The sequence below is a fragment of the Helicoverpa armigera genome, chromosome 1 (genome assembly GCF_030705265.1).
Source record: "Helicoverpa armigera isolate CAAS_96S chromosome 1, ASM3070526v1, whole genome shotgun sequence".
In the NCBI taxonomy this organism is placed as follows: domain Eukaryota; kingdom Metazoa; phylum Arthropoda; class Insecta; order Lepidoptera; family Noctuidae; genus Helicoverpa; species Helicoverpa armigera.
In genome coordinates, this window is record NC_087120.1 from 6,248,271 (window position 1) to 6,267,807 (window position 19,537).

Consider the following 19,537-nt stretch of genomic DNA (forward strand, 5'->3'; position numbering starts at 1 on the left):
CCTAAAATATAGGATACCTTTGATATGTTTTGACGTTTTATTTACGTTTTTTTTGTTTCATTTATTTCAAACCTATTTAGTTACTATGTAATCTAAACTTTTTGTGCTTGTGATAATTTCCGCTGCAGTGGTCTTCTCATGAAATTATACATGAAAGTACAACTAAATGTTCATACATCAGTATGATTGAAGATGATGGAATTTCGACACTTAGGTAGGTATGTCTATGGTGTGTGACCTACGACCGATGGCTACATGCATCACAGGCATCGTCCTAATAGAACGCGACTGCGCGATCTCCGTTGTTCTGCGGGAACTTGGTTCGAACGAAGGATTATATTATTATTGAATTCGAGTATATCCTTATTGAAAATCGAACGAATCGCGTCCGGTCTCACTGCCTCAATCCACGCTCGTTTGCTCGTCAATTCGCACGATAAATCGATATCTACAGCCAGTATTGGCCATCGCGCGTCGCACCACCCGCGCGATGGTCATGCAATTGCGTTCGATTATATTAGAACGTTGGATATTCAAGGAACAAAAAGAAACACCATAATACAGTTATCTAAACTTTAATCAGAATGAATGAACACATGTTGTCCTTAGTCTATCAGTCTTCGTGATCCTTTGAAAGGAAACCTCCACAAAGCTTAAAATATATTTTTTTTGACATAAATACCAGAAATCTGAGGTTTACACTCAAAGACGATAAATAATAAAAATAGTAAAATAAATTATACAAGGGAAGAGCGAGTCATTGGTGGGATAACTTAAATTTTAATCGCTGATCCTATTGATCGTGACGCCCAATCTCATGATCTTTGGGGTTTTGAGGGTCATCTGAGACTTGCTGCTGAACAGTGTACGTGGGTTTGTTGTACACCTGGGCCATGTAGGGGCCCGGGCCGACTTGCTTCTGGAGCTTGTCTGCCTCTTCAGGGGCGACGGGACACATGCAGGGAACTAGCTGCACGTGTTGAAGAGACACGGGGGTCAAACTGGCCCCCGCTGGCACACTGATCGGGATCGGTGCAAGGTTCTGCTGCACGAGCTCAGGTTGGTACTGGGCTCCCTGTTGCTGGTACTGGGCGGCCTGTTGTTGGTACTGCGGGGCCTGGACCTGGTACACCTTGCGCGACTCGTAAGGAGTGTAGGTGTACTGGTAGCGATAGCCGGGAGACATGTTCGAGGGAACTGGCTGCACCCACGTGTTCTGCGCGGAGGACTGGGTTCTGTAACAAAGGCGTGTATGTAATACGTCTATGAATATAAACATACACTATCTATCTGTTGCTTATGTTAATAAAAATAATGCATGGTGAAGAAGGCCAAAATAGTGTAAGGACCATTTGTTGATCGTTTTATGCTTAAGCGCGGTGAGCCTAAGATGATTAAGGAAGCTTAGGAAGAAGAAGACCTAATTCTGTACGCTACGAATATTCTAACTTTCAGTAACATTGCGACCGGAACTTATACAACGTCACGCTAATCGAAATAAAAAACTGTCAATCACGTGAATAAAATGGCAATTTATCAGTCAACGTAAAACCTAAGTAAACGTTAGGAAATAAAAATGTAATCAAAGCAAAAACTAACTAACTACTGATAAAAAGTTCACGTACGTCTGGGGACATGAAAATGCACATAAAACATATTTTCGCTGACGAGGAAATGTGTTATTTTTTATCTGCGGTATTGTGTTAATGTGACACGGTGACTGCTTGTTACTCGTGACTCAAATTCCGCTAAGGATTGTTGCACACCGCCTATAATACATACCTACCTATGTACTTTAAGTGTGTGACATCCGCGCTACACGACTGCGTGACATCATCGCTAAGCCAAAAGATTTATTTGAAACTAACGACCCGCCATCGGATTCGCACGAGTGCAATAAACATAAAAATACCAGTATTTCTCCTCTATTTAACGGATGTTATCTTCTTCTTTCTTATATATAAAAATGAATTGCTGTTCGTTAGTCTCACTAAAACTTGAGAATGGTTGGACCGATTTGGCTTTTTTTGGTTTTAAAATGTTTGTAGAGGTCCAGGGAAGGTTTAAACGATACGAAATTCGCAGGGTCAGCTAGTTATACATATAAACCTTCCTCTTCAATCACTCTATCTATTTAAAAAAAAAACATCAAAATCAGTTGTGTAGTTTTAAAGATTTGAGCATTCACAAGGATACAGGGACAGATAAAGCGACTTTGTTTTATACTATGCAGTGATGATGTAAGAAGATGATGTGTGCTCCACCCTAACAGTATCAAGTACAGGTTATTGTTTTGATATGGTAATCGAGTAACATTCAACGATTTATCATTATAAACCAGGCATCTGCACCTATGTTCCGGATTCTAAATGCGGCTCAAGTGAAAGGAGACATAGATATTTTCAGCTACTAGAATCAAGCTTCCTATGCTTATACTACGTAATAATTTAATATTTAAATATCTTCGCACCGATACAAATAAGTGGGTTAGTTAAATAATTATGTCTAGACTAGTGGCACTAGTTGCTATTCAAGGAATAAATGTAGAGGTGAACATCTGTGATGCGTTTATGTTAAAGTACTAATAAATAGTGTTTTCTAATTGCATAATAGCGACGGTTAAAAATCATCAATATATAATTCGTTATTTCTTTAATTGTGAATAAATCAAAATATAAGTCGGTGGAGGAAATACGTCGGCACAATATTTATGCATATGAATATGCAACTCATTGTATTGCAGTAGTCGGATAGATGACAGGAGAGTATAAAATACCTATTTAGTCTTTGAAACATGTTAAAGCTAGAGAGCAATTACAATCATTCGCTTAATAGAAAAAAAAAATCCCATCGCATTTGCTCCAATTCCATTTTAACTACATTTAAAAAATTCTAAAATTTTAGACTTACGCTGAATCAGAACCCCATTTCAGGAAAAACGCTTCTGACGATGCCACCAACGCTAAACCGAGGACCAACTGCATCTAAAACAAATGAAAACTTTATTAGAACTTTGAACAGAACGATCAAAACAAATGAACACTACATTACAATTTGAACAGCGATCAAAATAAAACAAAAGTCATTTCTTCTAATACCACGACCGCCGAACAAAGACAAAAAGACAAAACAAGTGACTGTTACATCAACCCAATCGCGTAACAACCGAAAATGTAAAACAAAAAATAAATCAGCACACTCCATGTAAGATAAGGAGAAATGAAAGTGTAACTCGTTATTTACAATGATAGGTGTACACTGTTATACATAACAATACTTTACTTTCTCATAAAAGGTAATAATGCAATGTTTCAGTCTATTGAAAAATTACTTGGCTCGTTTCTCAAATGGGCTCGTTTTATTGAAAGTTTTTTTAATGTCGATAAAAAAAATGATAATATTTTAAGAATAGACAAATAAAAAGCACTTGAAATTAAAAATAGGTCAGCGCGGAGCAAAATTTCGCAGAGCTTAACAGTACAAAAATAAAACGCAAGCCTACATAATTTAACTGACCTTCATAAGTATAATAAAATGTAGGTACATCAGAAAACAAAGAAGGGACTATTATTCCACTCAACATAAAGCTAATTGGATGAATCCACATCTAATAACGGGTAAGATTAATGATACTGGGCACCAACATCATAAAATCCTAACCACTTAATTATACATCAGTTAATTACAGTTTTCTAAATAAACAGGGACGTTATCATGTCCGTACCTCCTATTTAGAATGAGATTTCTAAAATAGATGCAGGAATGCTTAATTGGTGTATTAATTAGAAGAGAAAAAAATATATAGGGGATATTGTGCCGAGGTAATCAGGCTGTATCCTCTGGTTTCACATATTCATATCTAATGAACATTATAAAGAGATTTGTACCGGTCCGTGGATAATCGTTAAATGGTGCGAGCAAGTCCCAAACTCATAAACGTTTAATTTACTTTCAACTGTTTCCCGTGACGCTCTATCATCAACTTTTTTTCTAAAGCCTACGCATTGTGTTACTTGAATATTTATAAAACATTTTTTGTCTATCACAAAAAAAAAAAACTAGTTAAAGAATACCCGAGCACTAAATGGAGATAGCACGAAAATATTTATTGAATAATGAACCCTAGTTGATGGTTGATACACTGTATAAAAGGTAATAAAATAACACGAGATTCATCAAGATATCTCAATAACGATATTAAATCAATAAATCGTCGGGTGTCACAACAGAGATGTTAACAAAGTGACGGCCGGATGACTTGCATGACTCCCTGCTCTCATCAGCCTTCCATTCAGCCTTGTTATTGCCGCCATATAAATTGAAATTTTATACAACAATAGACAATCGTTAAGCACGAATAATATAAACACCGAAAAGTGATAAACCCATTGTATGAGTGTCGGGGCGTAGTCATTTCTTTTTAAACTAAGTCAAAAGATTTATTAAATAACACGTTAATACTAACCGATCAATGAAATTTGATATTTCTTCCAAGGCACTTCATTGATGAATTAAGGAAGACAAAAAAATATAAATTGCACTACGTTATAAACACCTAAATCTAGTTTAAAAATCGCAAACAGATCATTTAGTATTAATGCGACTTACCACTCTGACTGCATCTGGATACATGGCACTTGTTGAGACGTAAAACTGGACGAGAGAAGTAGCCCAACGTTCACTCCTTCCGAGATTGGACCCAAAACTGCTAGTGTAAGTCGAACGAAGACTTAAGGAGCTTTAACACAAAAAATACTAGTTGTTTTGGGAACGAAGATGCGTGCACCCACTCCGGCCGCGGAATGACCGATCCCTGGGGACCAGTCGTTTTTTATACACGGTTTCAGAAACATTCCGTCCTTAAAAGCCGGTCTCCGACCTCAACATGAGGTATAATAATAATCTTATTAACCTATACTTCTATCTTTACTTAGAACGTACCGTTATATTAGCCTGATTTTAAAAAGGGGTCTTTTTGATACTGGCCACTTAACATAATTTCACACTTTTTTCTGAAGGCGGCTAAGTGTTTTGACTTAGAATTTTTAATGTGCGGTGTATCTAATGTTGTACTTTAGAGAAAATTATAATAAATTGACTATAATTATGTGCACAAAACTTAACATGACTTATTTTGTCGGGCTTTCTAGGTGACTGATGGCAGGTTACATAATGTTTTGGTGGTTGTTTATAATTCTATCATAAACATTATAAAGCTCTAGTCTATTTTTAGAAGCAGGTGAACGCTGCTAACTGATGAGAAAATTTAAGTCCCACTATAGTACTAACCGTAAGGATGTTTTGCTGATCAGAACTACCCGAAAATAGCAAATAGTCCACATATCATTGGAAGCTATGCCTACATTGACACATCACCATATTGCACAAAGACATCAGGTTAGGTTCCCTGAAGATGTGTCCCTGCATCAGCTGCATACCTACATTTGGGCAGGGGTCGTGGTCTACTGAACACGTAATGGCAAGGAAGGATGCGGCTGCCACCCGTGTCGAATCGCCCCGACGTATTCATTATCCAGTCAACTAGCTCGAAGCTACAGCTCCCCTTGCTTTGACTTGTTTTGCTACACCGAGCGTGAAATCTTAAATAGGTGAAGTCAACTAAATAGACAAAAAAGTACAAAACTATCTTAAGTACAGCACTTGTTTTTGTAAAGTAAATAATTAACCGATAAACAGGAAGTCAATTGAAATCAGTGGTGTATAATAGAAAATGTTTACTTTTAATAAGACGGAGGTGGATTGTCGATTGCAAGAATAGGGATGTAAATCTGGTAAAAAAATTGTTACCACTTAGATTTAAATCGCATCGTTTTTATTAAACCATCCTGTTAAATAGGTATGTACTAGGCACTTATTTCAGCCGCTGCACTGCGTTTCTTTTTTGTTTCAGTTTGAAAGATTAGTAAGTAGGTAGTATTACTTGTGCCAAAAATTAAAGTCACGACATACCTAATCATGCACAAACACGCTTCATATGAAATTGCTTTCAGGTACCTACCTATATAAAGATCATTAACTACTTAGTGCTCATAAAGACGATTTCTTAGTATCCTATCAGCAAGCGGGACAGCCTTGTAGGACAGATCTCCCGGATTCGGTTGAAATTATTTTGTTATGGAAGGCAACCCAGGGGCCCGATTCTCCTAATTTTACTCAAGCAACATACGATTCACATTCAACTGCGATCCGATCCCGACTCGATTATGATTGAAGCGTATGTGGCATTCCGCTATTTTTTCTTTGAAATAAACGTTTTTATCCTTTTCTGTCATTCAATAATGAATCATTTTGTCTGCAAATGATTTACGATTGCAATATGATTGAAGAGCAAACTACCGTATACTTAGACCAAAATCACCAAAATAGCAGACCAATCGCAAACCAATCGAATGTCGTCGGAATACGATTGGTCTTATATTAGTAGCAGAATGCCCGATATGAATAAAACTGCTATTGCGATGATATTGCGATTCGATTTCTATTCAATTTTGACATTAATAACTTAGAAGAATCGGGCCCCAGGGGCTGGAAATTGACATTCGCCCATCAGATTCGACGGTGACATTACTATAGTCCATGCGAAGCATTATCGGCATTTTAGTAGCGGATATTTTTTCTGTACATTACTGCATATGTACCTACTTACTTATGCTTTAAATTTCATATAACCAGTAACTATCAGGTAATCTGTGTTATAACTTTATATTTCAATTAAGCATTTTTATTATTGAACTGGTATTAGTGCCCACGCAGGGTGCGTATAGAGCACTATAAATGGTCAGTACCGTGCCTGATATTTCCATTGGACCATCAGAGAAGGGAATTAGAGAGAGCACCTGTGTCTGCGCTATAGTGTACTATAATATGTTCTCAGTCTCAGCAGCTGTCCGGTCCTCGAGAACAGTCAGCGTGGACTGAAAAATTTTAAGCCAAGAAAAGTGCGATGAATTTCAGACACGAATTCAAACTGAAAACTGTCAGTATGCAGTTTTCAACTCAACACATCCGGAGACTCCGGGAAAACTCAACAGGATCCGAATAAGTGAAATATTAAATGAAAACAAATATAAGTTCATTACAAAACTTTTATATTCAAAGACAAGAGGTTTATACATTTATGTAGTCAACATTAGCATAAACTATACATACATAACTGTTCACTCATCGTCAAAATTGAATCTCCTCATGCCGTCAAACCGGTAACCATACGCGGCTGCATTTTTGACGTCAACTAGCGCCGGGTTGCGGTGCTTGTAGAAACTACCGTGCCCATGCGCAGGTCGCGACGAACCGTTCGGTATGCCGTGCGCTTCACGCGGGTAAAACGCCTCGAACTGCCCGTCAGAGGGCAGCACATCCTTCAAGCCATGGTCTTCTGGGTCGTACGGACGACTCACAGATAGCGCCACCGTCGCCAACAAACAAAACGTGCAGAAAGCTAGCCGCATCTGGAACAACCGCACACTGTCTACACAATAGCAAAACTAAAACCTGAGTTAATACAAAACATTACGTACTATGATGATTAGCGACGCCAAGGATTACGAATCGGTCACCTGGAGGGTGTTAATTGCGCAATAGCAGACGGGTAGATCGGAGTGGTAACGTATTGAGCGAGACCGGTGTGGTTTCGACAACGGGCGGCCACAGTCGATCACCTTGACGCCGGCCAGCTCATGCTAAAATCCGACAAGTGTAGCAGGCGGGGCGTGACGCGCGCGGTTCCGCAACACAATACTTTCCCTTCGTTACACAGATAGCGTCGGCCACGCCGGGGCCCGCACACTGCTCGCTGGACATGGCCCAGCTCGAGTACGCAACTATACAGCGACACGTGGCCAAGTGTCCATTGCTCACGCACTAACTACTTACTTTCGCGTTACAACTATACGCAGTTTAACTTCATGACAGTAGGTGAAAAGGGGAAAATTGCACAATAAAACGCACTGCTCATCCCACATTATTATCTTTAATGAAAATAAATTCCCTCGAAAACTTATTATAATTATAGACAAAATGACATTTAGGACACTAGGATATTTCAAAATGGTTTACTATTTTAGATCTACATTATTTTAGAATGTTTGTAATTAGCAATTAAATTACTAATATTATTTGTAATGCATTTATGTCTTTTATCAAAATATTGTAAGTTATTTCGAATTAACAGATATTTATCTGAATTACAGCAAAATACATAATTTTCGTTTACTAAAGGCAGTGGCAATATTACTATGTTAGGTACTCTATACTAGTCGATTCTACTCTACGTCTTTCTTTATGAATGTTCGATTTAATGTTGACCCACATTCGCTTTACACGTTTTGTTCGCAATACTGCGAAAATCAATAGCTTACTCGCACGGCAGGTACAGATGTATTAACTTACTAACAAAATTATTTCTGTCTTGAGAGATTTTTATGAACATTGAGGAAAGTGCAACCAAGCAACTTTTATGATTTCCGATAAATGATTTTTAGAAAACATGCATGGAAATCTTGGAATACCTAAATAGAACTTGCTGGAAAAAAATATGGTTATAAATTTTGTTCAGTAAAGCAATAGAATCAAAAAATATAGGAGTTTAATCAATTAAGGTGAATACAAATTGCGACTGTCACATACGGTGATAGATTGAGAAAGATAGCGTAGATTCGACTTAAACAGTTGAGTTGACATAAAACTACATGATTGAATTCTACCGGACTATGGGATGCAGATCAACCTAGGTGCAGGCGAGGTGACCGCTAGCGGACGACGTTTATCTAGATAAACATCGTCAAATTGGGCACAGAATAACTTCGACGTTAGCGTATTGTCGTCGCGGCCAGCCGACACTCGACACACAATAGGTCAAGGGAATTGGAATTGCACTAACCACACGCGTGCGGGATCTATTAGTACAATACACGACAAGTTGTTCCATCACCCAATACCTCAACCTACACACAAAACAAAATGTTCCTTACTAGACTCTACGTAAATATCATTAATACGATTGAAAAAATATATCATGTATTTATGCTTAGTGTAATAGCTTAATGATATAAAAGCAACAAGACATAAATAAATATTTAGGCCTTCTTGCACCGTGCTTACTATTGGCTAGAGTTAGAAACAAATATTAATACTGGACAAGTGGTCGACGGCGTTATCACAACGTGATCATTATATTAGAATCTAAATACATTTACTTCTATAACACCAACATAACCCAAGCAACACAAAATATCTTTAACAACAAAACAAATGAAAACAACTTGGTATGTAGTGGTGCAAGGGCCTTCACAAAGTCGCCGATGATGCTATATTACAAGTGAAAATGTACTAGATATGACTTCGTTTAATTACTTCGTCCGGTGAGCGTGGTCGTCTCACAACATTCTAGTGAACCAACTACCAACTGTACTACTATAAAAATAATGTATATTTATTTTATGAGAGTTAGCTTTTTAAAGAGGCACAATGTTGAAAATTTGTATATTCTGTTACACCTGAGTAAAACTTTACCAACAACCAGATAATAATATATCCATATTATAGTTAAATATTGTAATATCATGAGAGACACTATATCCTTCTATAACTTATCCAATTCGCAGCCGTAACTTAAATCTTGGTGTTATATATAAAGATTACATAATTAAGTATTACGAGTAATCGGAACGCGTTCCTTGAAACTTTACAAAAATAACAGATCGGGATTTAAGAAGTTTCATACAAACAATCTGTTTCTTTTAAGAAGTATTATAATAATACTTGATAAGGTCAATTACTAAGAAGCTAATTTGTTCAAAATGTCGCCACAATGCAATTATAAATATGTAGATCAAATTGTGAAACATGAATACGAAAATAGAAAAAATATATGCTACGCCAATCTTACCACCTGAGGAAGATAAGCTAATGTAATAGCTTTATAACTATTCATTCTGTGGGCTTCGTTAATATGTTTAGAAGCCTTTTCTGACGTTATAAGTCTGTTTGTTAGTATGCCTGTGTTTAGATGGTCCAATTTATTTCTACCGACACTAGACAGTGTGGCTACTAAACTAGAGCGAGTCTAGTGCGTATGGTCGTAACAGCTCTTTTATCTACTCTTAATATCCTAGTAAATGTCGTGTAAGGATTCTAAATTTAATGACGAATAATTCTACTGCGGACTATTTGGTGTCAACGTTTAAGCTTTGGTCTGACAGACCATAATTAGAATTCTATTGAACCGCAATATAACCAGAGTCCTGTAGCTACTTTGAATGTAATATTCTATTACTTATTATTTAGTTAAATAAGACACAATGTCAGTACCGATCATTCTGTGTTCAAGGCTGTTTTCTGTGTTTAGCGTGTTGCGTCTCACACATTATTTCATTTAAATCACTAGGTTTTCATCACACAGCGGCAGCGCATCATTTAAACATGAAATTTCACATAAAACTAAATTAAAACGCACATACAGTGTATACATTATACAAAACACTTAGTGATTAAAATATCCAATAATTAAAAAAATATAATTAATTGGATTATTGCTAAAAACTGCATTACTCGTAGATTTCATTATTTTGCTTTCACTGGATACAAAGAATAAAACTTACATTCCTAAAATATTTTCGAATACGAAATATGTAGCTAAAATAACACAGGTCTTTTACATTACTAACACAATGACGTACCTAAGCCGAAAGTTAATAAATATGTTTTAAGTAATAATGACACACCCGCAAATGTTGTATAATGACTGATCTTCAAAGCTATCGTAATTAAACTAAGGGCTGACGGAGACTCGCCGGAGCGATGACTTGTGTTTTTAGATATTATATAAATGTACTAGACTGCTTTCCACCATATCCTAGCCGGCCGTAAACTATGAAATCATATGGTCGCACGATTATTTAAATTCATGGATATAATAAAACTGAGAGGCTGCATTTACATCAAACAATCGCATAACAAAGGAAGCTGTTGCCCACAATTTCATTAAAATCGGTCAAGAAACACGTAAAATGAGTGCAAACAGACAGATGGAATTGCTTGAGAATTTATTAATAAAGAGAATGATAGCCTTTTAACACGATACTCTGTTATAAGGTGTGATATCACGCGAAATGAACATTTTTACAGTTAAACCACGGGCGCTTGAAAAGATCTTGAGATCACGAAAGACGGCGACGGGAAAGCTTGGACATTGTCTACCCAAATCTATTTTCGTTCAAGGATGAGCCTTTAAAATGTAACTTGATTAAAAAAACTGATCAGTAAACCTTAAAATGTGATTCACGTTGCAACACAAATAAAACATGCATATTTAGCATCATAACAAATATTTCATAAGAATAAATAATTAAAATGTTTATGTACCGTGACATTGGGTACCGAAAATACCAATATTGTGATATCAGCTTCGATTTTGAGAACAATCGAGCGAGTCATACGAATCAAATAAAAAATTGCGGATCATAATTAGAAGGGCGTTTAAAAACATGTTAAAATATCACTAGCGACGACGACTACAACATTTATCACTGAAAAATCAATTTATAATTTGACCACGATTTAAAAAAATATTTTATTGAGACATTTATTGTCAGCGCCAAGCATTTCATCAAACATTTAAACAATCTTAAAGCCATCAGAGATTTGTTTCCCAAAATGAACGTCTTAGCTAACATATAATAATTAATAACAAATAATACATGTAAACAGCACTTGATTATTGCGATGACAATTGTCCGTTAGCTACGAACCACGAAGAGACCTTACATCTACGATATTATGCAGTCGACAATCAATACAATTCCTAGCATTGATCACTGTATTGCTAAAAAATCATCTGGTACAAGCTATTCCGGAACTACATACATTAAAATGAAATCACAACAAACGCATCAAAAGGACGTTTGTTCAAATAATTTATACACCAAACATCCTACAAATAGTTATAACAAGTCTATCGTTGTTGATAATACGAAGTCACTATTGCTCTATAGCCAGTTCATTGATATTTTACTTAAAGATGATAAATTAGATTAGACTTAAAATATCACAACTGTGCTGCAACCTAGTGTTCACTTGTAAGGGTGTGCCCCCACATATCAGTATCGAGTACCGTTCCCAACAATCTATCTTGGTTTTATTTTGCTTACTAGAGATACAAATTTGACAAGTCCCATACAAGTATGTAATGTACAAATTCCTATCTCTGGAAACCAATCAACACATGGACAGAATATTGGAAACTGTGCCGCGCCGTTGCCAGCACAGGCGCGAACATGTGTGATTAAATTCGTAGATAATTTTTGTATGTTGTTCCACGATACTGATGTGCAGGGATAGACCATAATTCATTTCCCCAAAAACCAAGAAATAAAGTATGTATAACTATCAAGTTGTTTGTTCCCACGGCCACAGTTAGCCTACACTTAAGAATTAAACTCCGCATTGAGTGATTAAACAGGCGAGCGACACCTCGTTGACGGAGACCAGAGTAGCCGTCTTTTAGATTAGCAAAAGACACGTATTTTTCAACCAACTTCAAAAACAAGAGGTTCTCAATTCGAATGTTCTTTTGTTGAGTAAGTTGTGTTTGACGGCCATTGGCAGCACGGTACAGCAAGGGATGTTTCGTCATCCCTACATATAAACGCACATTGGCGAACGGCAATCGCGATTCGACGCAGTCGTGCTGAAGCGTATAATTATTTTAATTATTATATATTAGCGTATAACGTATTTTATTAGTAATAGTTATAGCGCGGCACAAGTCATTGCTTGTATTTTAATAGATACGAGACAACCATTTGTGGGAAAGCTGTGAGATAAGACGATTTTGATGTTTCAAAGCAAGTCTTTCATCAGTTCAATAAAAGTGACCACAAAGTCATACGCTGTAACTTCGTTGTTATTAGTTTGATAAACAGAAGAAAAATACATGTACAATTTAGAGTACTGTAAAAGACGGACAAAATACTTTTATTAGTCGTCATGATACTTTACATACAGTGGCTACATTGTTAGTACGCCAGGCAGTTGATGCCATCAACAAAGTACCGCTCGCCTGAATACACTTACATAACAAAAAAAAATATTGAACTCAATAATTACAACGAAATAAATACAATCACAATCCAACCAATCATGATTACGCAATAACAATAGTTTATTTGAAAACTTTATGGAATCAACAGGAGCAGTCTGAATAAACCAACTTCGTCCGAACGTTACAGGTTAGAGAGATCTACATGTCAAGCATTGGTCTTACCTTAGACCTAACTCGTATAGTAACTTTGTTACAACACTCAGCAAATATTTTAAGAAAGATAAAGCATTAATTTTATTGCATAGATGTATGCTAACTTAATTAATAATTTGTGATTTGAACTTTTATCATAGCACAAGAACTATTATTATATTTAAAGAGATCTATGATGATCTTGATAAACAATATTACTATTTATCCAAAAATTTAGTACAACATCGAGGCCTACGATTAAATGGTATAATTTAGTATGTTTCCGTACGAGACAGACATAAGCGTATTGTTAGACATGTGTTTATATTTGTTATATCTATACATGCCTCAACTACTATGGGAATAACCCTAACTCGTGCGTTACTCTTTCAATATTTACGCAGTTGCTATAATTACTTAATTAACTATGTAATTCAGGATATTTCTCACACGTATTCAGACATTTGTGATAAATATTTGTAACAATTAAATTAGTAAATGCAGACGTTTGGTTTCCTAACTATCTATACACTCTACAAATTCCGTTGTCAGTCATAGTCAATCATAGTGCGACAAGAATGACTAATTATTTAAATAAGAATTTTCAAATGTTGGTCTTGGAAGCCACCATCCTATCGGTGTCGCCAAGAGTTACTTGGCCAGAATATTAAAATTGATTTATAAGTGATAGCTACGATGATTATAAATTATAATACATGGAAACGTGAGTATGCATGCATCTAATGATACTACTGTATCGTGAACCTGTCTGTCAGGATTACCTCATAGTATGCAACCTGAAAATTGTAATGCAATGACGTCATAGAAATTCATCGTCATTGTCTAAAATAGCAACATGTAAAATGAACGTTCTTTAAAATCGGTTAAAAAATAGTTTACAACAGTAATAAATAGTGAGTTGGATTAGATTTCATATTTTCCTCAATCCAATGAGCCATGCACGGGTTGTATACTATGGGGTAAACCTGAAAGGGGCAGGCTCTCGGTCTATATGAGTGAATGCGTTGTTCCTACGATACCATATCTAAACACTGTACAAGTAGCTCTCCAGTTTCGTCTTAGGCGAAGGCTGAGTGAATGGCGAGAACCAAAGGATAGAGAATCTTCCGAACACTGACTGTATGCTCTTCCATCGAGACTTGCGAACCCATCGGGCTTGCTCTTTCTTCAGCTGCTCAATACCCTGCAAAACGTTATATATTTGTCACAATGTTGTCAGTATTCAGAGTAGCTTTCTAAGTATTTTGTATAGCTATGTAGATTAACAAAAGAGGGGGAATAACTGGTCATCGAGTCTCTGATACTCTATCCAGAACATATCTGTTAGATAATTTATAACTTTTGGTTTCAAACTGACACTTTCTCAGTAACTAGTGAAACCTGCACTCCAAAGACTTTTAATGGTTACTTAAGCCATTCCTTAGGGAAGAATTTGTTTGACCATCCATCACTAAGGAACGGCTTCAGTAACCATTAAATGTCTGAGTGCAGGGGTAACTTATTAATGGGAGGAAAAAAACAAAAGAATTAATAAAAAACGAATTTAAATAAAGAATAACTTACAGTTTCATCGTTCCATATAGCGTGCAGCTGTGTCCCAAGCATGACAGCGGTGAAGATAGCAAACAGCAGAGCTTCGGCGATCAAAAACAGTAGAAGTACGACGGTGGCCGGCGGGGAGTACGCACTGCAGTCACGCCACTCGTGACGAATGCACGTCACGAACTGGTACACTGCTAAACCCACCGCGTGGATTGATATTGCCGCTATGTAGAACTGTAGAAAAAAAAAACATATATTATAGATAACTAGTTTCAGGCAGCAGTTTCAGCTCTGTCCCTGATGGAGACAAAAACTATCCTATGTCCTTCTCCCGGTCTAAGCTACCTCCCCTCTAATTTTCAGCTTAATCGCTTCAGCCATTTATGAGTTATAAAATGTGTAACTAAGGCCTCTGCCTCGAATTTTGCGGGCAGCGGGGCGGCAGCGGCGGCGGCGCGGGCGGTCACCGTTTTGACTGGAGCGCACCGCTCGTTGCCCGCTCCCGCGCCGCTGTATTCGAGGGCCGGTCCATTTGATTATACGCGTAAGATCCTGCCGCTCCCGCGCCGCCGCCGCTGCCGCCCCGCTGCCCGCAAAATTCGAGGCAGAGGCCTAACAGGACTTTTATAGATATCTCAAACTTCGTCATGAATATTATTTAATTCAGTACCAATATACACTGGAGGCAGTAAGTTATAATACAACTTTTATCTGAGTGCATGAAGGAATGCCCTTGGGATAAGATGGATGTGCAGGAACCAGTAAGAAGCACCTAATATTACATCTACTATTCAAGGATGATACTGATAAGAGAAATACATGCATTTAACGTGGTGTATCGTTTCTACTCCTTCACACATACCTACAATACATAGATCAGCATGACAGCAGAACTTTTAAATAGATATCAATAGAATGAAATGCAAAATCCATAATGAGGAAATAAGATAATCCTTTGCGGGAAACATTCACAGCTTGATAAAATCCGTTTGATAAGATAGATTAAATACTTAATACACATGTGGGTACATTTTTATGCTTTTGGGATACGAGTGAGTCATGACCTTCATAATTAACAGGCTAAATGGTATTTAGCAATACATGTGGTGGTTTGCATTTAAATAACAATAATTTAAATGATACATATAGTCTATCATAAGAAGTTACATAGTTGTATGAGGCCCAGCATACACCAAAGCAAACCAAAAGAACTACGTTTATACCCTGAGCAGATTTTATGCTCAAGAAATACTTTTTTCTATTCAAGTTACCAAGACCATAGAGACTACCAGCAAAGCCTTCTTTAACAAAATGATTTAATATTAAAGTACTTACCGTAAACAAAACAAAATATTTTTGATTATTTTCACCGACGCAGTTGTTGACCCATGGGCAATGGTGATCCATCTTCCTGATACATCGTTGACACACTGAACAGTGATGGGCTCGCTCCGGCTTAATGCTGCAGCACTTAGTACATTTGAATATCACCTGACCTTCTCGGAAACTCATCTGTTTGATCATTTCCTTTGTGGCATTGCCTTTAGGTACAGCACCCTACAAAAACATTAACATGTATGTTAGAACAATACTTTAAGTCATGCAAACATGCAATTTAATTAAGTTCTTTTTATAGGTTTGTTATTAGAACTGTGCATACTAGTTTTTCTTTATACTATAGCACAACAAAGAAAAAATAATGAGTCATTGTTTATTCTCAAATCTATTGGTGTTTTATTGACATTTCAATGGCCATAAAGATGAAAGATTACTTTATAAAAATAGTATTTGTGTAATATTTGGCCACTTTTAAGTACTTACCGGATCTGTGAACATAGTCCTAAGGTGTGATGCAAAGGCTAAAAATGCCAGGCTTTGGAAGATGAATATATTTATGTAACTGTAGACTGGGTATGTTGAGACGCCAGGTAGAAGCATCACCATCATTACCACAAACTCTGCGTATAGTATCAAAAGCCATGTTAGGACCGCACATATGATTCCGCAAATATCCTGCAAAAGAATATTAATATACATTAAAATAACTTACCCAAATAAAAGAGCATTTTCAACAAAAAAACAGCCTTATTACGTCTATCTTGAATAATATAAAAACGAAGTCAAGGCTGATTTGCACAGTTGGTCACTAAAAACAATTACTTTAAAATGATTCAAACAAAATGTTCCCTTCATCAACTTCTAATGATTAGCAGCAAACAAATTGTTGGTTTAATCTTATTTAAGATTTCAAAATATCCAAGTTAATAGTAATTAGTTAATGGAACAAAGCTTTAAGGTAGAATTCCGTGGATAGCGGCTACGACAGCCGCGCGCGGCTTACGACAGTCGTCAGCCGCGCGCGACAATAGTCAACCTATGAAAATGTATGGCACCGTTGCCGAGGTCCGCGACAGTCGCGCGCGGCCGACGAATTTCGTAAGCCGCGCGCGGCCGTATGCATCTCAACATGGTCTAGCGCTTAGTAACATCTATATAATTTTAGTAAAACCAGAATTGAATTGTTTTTTATTTAGTCGGCAAAACTTCCTTTTGTTTTCATTACAATACAAATGCTTTTGAATCAGTATTGGGTAGTATCCTTCATCATTTCTACTTTTTTAAAATACAGCCACAGCAATACGTCATCCTCTTCTTCTTCAAGGATATCAATTAGCACTTCGACTAGAGGGAACGGACGAACAAAATCTACTAATTTCAACACAATGCCGCGCGCGGCTTACGAAATTCGTCGGCCGCGCGCGACTGTCGCGAGCCTCGGCAGCGGCGCCATACATTTTCATAGGTTGACTATTGTCGCGCGCGGCCGACGACTGTCGTAAGCCGCGCGCGGCTGCGTAAGCCGCGACCCACGGAATTCTGCCTTTATTATTAAATCTGTCTTGTATGTTGCTACTATAAGGGGCCAGATTTTTGTTAACTGAACGCGGGGCAAAAGCCAACACGCTGAAGCCCCTTTGGGAAGACTTTAGTGAAACGCCAACTGTAATCTTACTATTATAATAATACATTGTTTGCTTACCCTAATACACCAAGCTTTACCACCACAGCACCGGTTATGCATGTCGCAGTCAGGCCGAGTCAGCACCAAGCATTCTGGATCTATTTGATACTGACTTTCCCTATCATCTTCATCAGAACTGTCATAGAATTCTCGTATCATTGAATGCTTCTACAATCCTGGAAATAATATTGTTTTTAATAGCAATTTTGTTTATGAATTCCTTCTCATCCTTGTATAACAATGACAAGTGAATTTGAAATGGAATTCGCTAGAGATATGCAAGCATGGACCAATTACTTTGAATAAATTTTAACCGGCATACACATTCTAGTGGTAATTTCAGCATTAGACTAATTCACCAAACATCTAATTAGACAAAACGCATGCATTTATAACATTTAAAAGCATAGAAAATTGCAGAATGCTAAGTACTTGCTTAAGAACTTACACAGGAAATAAAAATTTGCTTAGCAATAGACAAAAAACAATAATAAATTATCAAATGCATGTTTATAAGGCACATGTATGTATTCATAGATTTTCTTTGACTATTTGTCTTGCAAATTATTTCATGTTTTGCTACTTGCTATAAATATTTATAAACTAGCTCAGCAATTTAAATAAATAGAAAGAAACTTAGGAAATAAATCATGTATAGGCTTCAAACTCTATAATATAGAGGACAGGAAAAATATATTTGCACAAAAATACTCCCATTAAGGTCCTAATAAGATTCTATTAATGTTTCCTACTTATGCAAACTTATTTATAGCTTAGCAAACTCAATCGAAAATATTAAAACATTTGCTGATGCTGAATGTTACAAGTATTTCATTTAAATACATGAAAATGTTATTATAGAAATTGCAAAGCAGCGAGGATTTTGCATATCACAATCAAGGCATGTAGCTTAGCTAATTACTAACCAACAGGTATTCTCGCGTATTTCAAAAGCATTGTTAAGTAGAAATATAAACATTGTTTTTTCTTACCGGTAAAAGAGCAGCAGTAGTTACTCGAAATGTATGACTATACCACGTAAAGCCATACAAAAAGCCGACTTTCTTCAAATCGTCTTACTGCTGGTATTTGCACTAGCTAAAACGTACCACGTGAAGAGCACTAAAATCGATCTTCATAATCGATCGTACTTGCAGATGTAATAATATTCCTAGTTCAAGCGCAATAAAATTACGAACAGCGTTCGTCGAAATCTTGCAAATCTGTTTCACTTGACGGAGGGTCAGGGTAGCAACTTGATTTTTGTTTGGACTCTCATAATTCCTTTTCCTGTAAGCACTTTTATCAACAAGTTGTTGAAACAGTTTATTTTATAAATATTATATTAGAAAGAAATGTACACTCGTTTTATTTTCTCTGCTATTAAAATCAATAAAAGGAAACGGACTACGGAGTCAAGTCACTCACTCTATCACCGTATGCAACAGATAATAAATATAATGTTTGACAAAGTGAGAGGCAAAAGTATTTTATGGGGTAGAATGATCGACTAAAATTAAATATGTATAACGATTAATAAGAATAAATTATAATACATCATCATTGGAATAAACATTTGAACTTTATTGTCATACTACTCAAATCGTAACTATAAAGATTAAGTGGACATTCATTATTGTGCTATTGGCGATGCAAAGATTACGCGCACGCCTCTAGTGGCGACATTAAGAAGCTGTCTA

At 36.6% G+C, this 19,537-nt stretch overlaps 3 protein-coding genes across 3 annotated transcripts; all 3 read right to left on the bottom strand.

Annotated features, from left to right (window-relative positions):
- Positions 1-574: 574 nt before the first annotated feature.
- LOC110377800 (uncharacterized) lies at positions 575-5,262 on the bottom strand. The gene is made up of 3 exons (XM_021336817.3): positions 4,609-5,262; positions 2,911-2,984; positions 575-1,235 (listed from the first exon to the last, which is right to left on the bottom strand). The coding sequence occupies exons 1-3, from the start codon at positions 4,630-4,632 to the stop codon at positions 794-796; spliced, it is 540 nt and encodes a 179-aa protein (XP_021192492.1). The 5' UTR covers positions 4,633-5,262; the 3' UTR covers positions 575-793.
- A 1,830-nt stretch (positions 5,263-7,092) lies between these two features.
- LOC110377801 (uncharacterized) lies at positions 7,093-7,873 on the bottom strand. The gene is made up of 2 exons (XM_021336820.3): positions 7,539-7,873; positions 7,093-7,469 (listed from the first exon to the last, which is right to left on the bottom strand). Exon 2 carries the CDS (start codon positions 7,467-7,469, stop codon positions 7,179-7,181), a length of 291 nt encoding a protein of 96 aa, XP_021192495.2. The 5' UTR covers positions 7,539-7,873; the 3' UTR covers positions 7,093-7,178.
- A 98-nt stretch (positions 7,874-7,971) lies between these two features.
- LOC110377799 (palmitoyltransferase ZDHHC3) lies at positions 7,972-19,297 on the bottom strand. The gene is made up of 6 exons (XM_049835820.2): positions 18,830-19,297; positions 17,856-18,013; positions 16,637-16,828; positions 16,151-16,372; positions 14,837-15,049; positions 7,972-14,456 (listed from the first exon to the last, which is right to left on the bottom strand). Exons 2-6 carry the CDS (start codon positions 17,994-17,996, stop codon positions 14,298-14,300), a joined length of 927 nt encoding a protein of 308 aa, XP_049691777.1. The 5' UTR covers positions 17,997-18,013; positions 18,830-19,297; the 3' UTR covers positions 7,972-14,297.
- Between the last annotated feature and the right edge of the window lie 240 nt (positions 19,298-19,537).